The sequence below is a fragment of the Hyperolius riggenbachi genome, chromosome 3 (assembly GCF_040937935.1).
Source record: "Hyperolius riggenbachi isolate aHypRig1 chromosome 3, aHypRig1.pri, whole genome shotgun sequence".
NCBI classification, from domain to species: domain Eukaryota; kingdom Metazoa; phylum Chordata; class Amphibia; order Anura; family Hyperoliidae; genus Hyperolius; species Hyperolius riggenbachi.
The window spans coordinates 70,790,888-70,793,667 of NC_090648.1; the positions used below are offsets into that span (position 1 = coordinate 70,790,888).

The 2,780-nt window shown below is 45.6% G+C and overlaps 1 protein-coding gene across 1 annotated transcript; it reads left to right on the forward strand.

Annotated features, from left to right (window-relative positions):
* The first annotated feature begins 204 nt into the window (after nucleotides 1-204).
* On the forward strand, nucleotides 205-1,183 carry LOC137562164 (beta-1,3-galactosyltransferase 2-like). Its single transcript, XM_068273497.1, has one exon. It carries the CDS (start codon nucleotides 209-211, stop codon nucleotides 1,181-1,183), a length of 975 nt encoding a protein of 324 aa, XP_068129598.1. The 5' UTR covers nucleotides 205-208.
* Nucleotides 1,184-2,780: the final 1,597 nt, after the last annotated feature.

Genomic DNA, 2,780 nt, shown 5'->3' on the forward strand with positions numbered 1-2,780 from the left:
ATGGAAGTTCGCCGGGAACCGTTCGCCGGTGAACCGTTCGCCGGTGAACCGTTCGGGCCATCTCTATTTGTAATAAAGAGAACAGAAAACAGGGAAATATGATAACATAGCTGTTTAGGATCAGTTTACAGCCTATTTATATTGTTGTTTTTCTATTTTTCTACAGATACTTCAGTGGGGTCCAGAATCAAGACAACAAGAGGACATCATGGTTAAACCTAGTTGCATAGTGAGATTTTGTACCATCTTTGCACCAATTCTGCTGGTTCTTTTTGGATTATTGTTCCACTTTGGGAAAAAAACACCGGTTCTGAAAATAAACTTGGCAAATTCAGCCAACCACCATCCTCTGGCCCCACCTTACCCATATCCCTATAAGTTCCTCATCAACCAGCCAGATAAATGCAAAGATAGAACTCCTTTCCTGATATTGCTGGTAACGGGTAGAGTCCATGACTTGGAGGCTAGACACGCCATACGGGCAACCTGGGGCAAAGAAAATAATTATGATGTGTTTGTGTTGAGGATATTTTTGCTGGGATTTTCACGTTTTTTACGAAATCGGAGTCAAATGATGCTGGAAGAGGAAAGTGAAGCCTTTGGAGATATAGTCCAACAAGACTTCATGGACACCTACCACAATCTGACCCTAAAGACCTTACTGGGCATGGAGTGGGTGGCTAAGTTCTGCCCTAATGCCAGCTATGTGATGAAAATTGACAATGATATGTTCCTTAACGTTGACTATCTGGTTCACAAGCTCCTTCATCCAAAGCTTCCAGTCCGTGAAAACTATTTTACAGGATATATAGTAAAGAACACAGAGCCATCAAGGAGCAAAACAGAAAAATTTTATGTCCCTGAGGAAATCTACCCCAGTGACATTTACCCACCCTACTGCGCTGGGCCTGGATATGTCTTCTCAGCTGACATGGCAAAAAAAATCTATGATGTATCACAAAAGATTCAAGTCATCCCTATGGAGGATTGCTTTATGGGGATTTGTCTGTACGCACTCCATATTCCACCCACACCACCTCCTTGGGGTTTATTCAATGGCCATTACTTAGAATATAATCGATGTCAATTTCACAAGCTTATCATGGTTCACCATTATACGAGTGAGGATCTATGGAGTATATGGTCAGATTTTTGGACTTTGAAATCCTCGGGCTGTGGTTGAAAGCCTCTTCAGAATTAGAGGTAATAGCCTGCACTCCTCTTCAATTCAAGACTTCTATTAATCTGGTACTTTGGAGACAGGTAGGACCCCATTCTCAAGGACAACAATACAAGCTACAGTATAGGACTTCACTAGGAGCCCATGCACTCCTCAGCCATGGACCCCTATTGGGAGCTGCTGCTGCATGCTAATGGCTTGATTGTTTTGTTGTCCTTGAGAAAGGGGTCCCATGTGTCCCTGAAACATCGGATTCATACAAGTCTTGAGTTGAAGAGGCATGCAGGCTATTACTGGTGAGGTAATTCCTCAGGCTGAGAGAGAAATACCTCTACAGAATTTGATGAGCCGTGGATGTGCTTAGAAGAAGAGGCGATGGCTGTACACCGTTAAAAGGGAATCACAGAGACAACAGGAGCCCAAATAGTGCAATATGTCACCTCACCAACAAGAAGATTATGCAGAGAAGTGAAAATAATAGTAGTCACAAAGGTCGAATCAGTTCATCTTGGCGCGTCACTCTGAGAGCCGAGCGCCGAAGCTGGGCGCCATCATAGCAGCAATGCTACGATGCGCAACCCGCGTAGCAGTAATTCGGGGTTCTGGTGGCTGCCACACCGCGAATTACATCTCCCTCCGAGTTGCAACAACTCAGAGGGGGAATAGTATTTAATGCCACCCCGGAGTTTAGCGACAGCAGGGAGAACCGTCATTCAGCTCACCCTGCGCTGAACTGAGAGGCGCCAAAATAATACAGTATAAACCCCACAAAGGTAGGTTGCACTGGGAAGCAACCGACCACATAGAGCAGGTGGAGATATACAACTCTGATGCCACTCGAGTGTCCAGGAAGTACAGGATGCAGTCGGTCTCTTATGAAAAACACACGTGGTATCAATTGTGACAGCCCCACATGGGACCAAGAACACCCCTCCAATGGCGGGAGAGAAGCAGAGGGAAATAAAGAGGCACTCAGAGGTGTATAAAATTAGGTTAAAAACAACTTAAAGTAGAAAGAACCTTACCTCAATAAAGACAACACTATTCTTGGGGCTTGATTCACAAAGCGGTGCTAACCTAGTTAGCACGCCTAAAGACTTTGGGCGTGTTAAGTAGGGTGCTAACAAGGTTAGCACCGTTTTGAAAATCAGCTCGCGCACAAAGTTCCGTGCGCAAATCTTTGCGTGCGCACAGGCCGGTGTACGCGAAATGTCGCATCGCAGTGTGACGAAAACAACGCACTTGATGCGCCTATAAGGTCGCATTGGGTGTGACCCTAACGTCTCACTATGCGACGTTAAGGTCACACCAATTGCAACCTTATAGGCGCATCGGGTGCGCTGTTTTCGTCAAACCACGATGCAACATTTCGCGCGCCCCAGCCTTTGTGCGCGCAAAGTTTTGCGCACGGGACTTGGCGGGCGAGTGCTGATTATCACGACCTAACTGACTTTAGGTGTGATAGAGGGCTTTTCACAAGCATGCTAACAGTTAGCGTCACTTTGTGAATCAAGCCCTTAGCGTTTGACACTATTATATGGGCTGAAGAAGTTGGCTCAGACCCACGAAATGCGTTGTCAGTGCGTAATAAATTTTATTT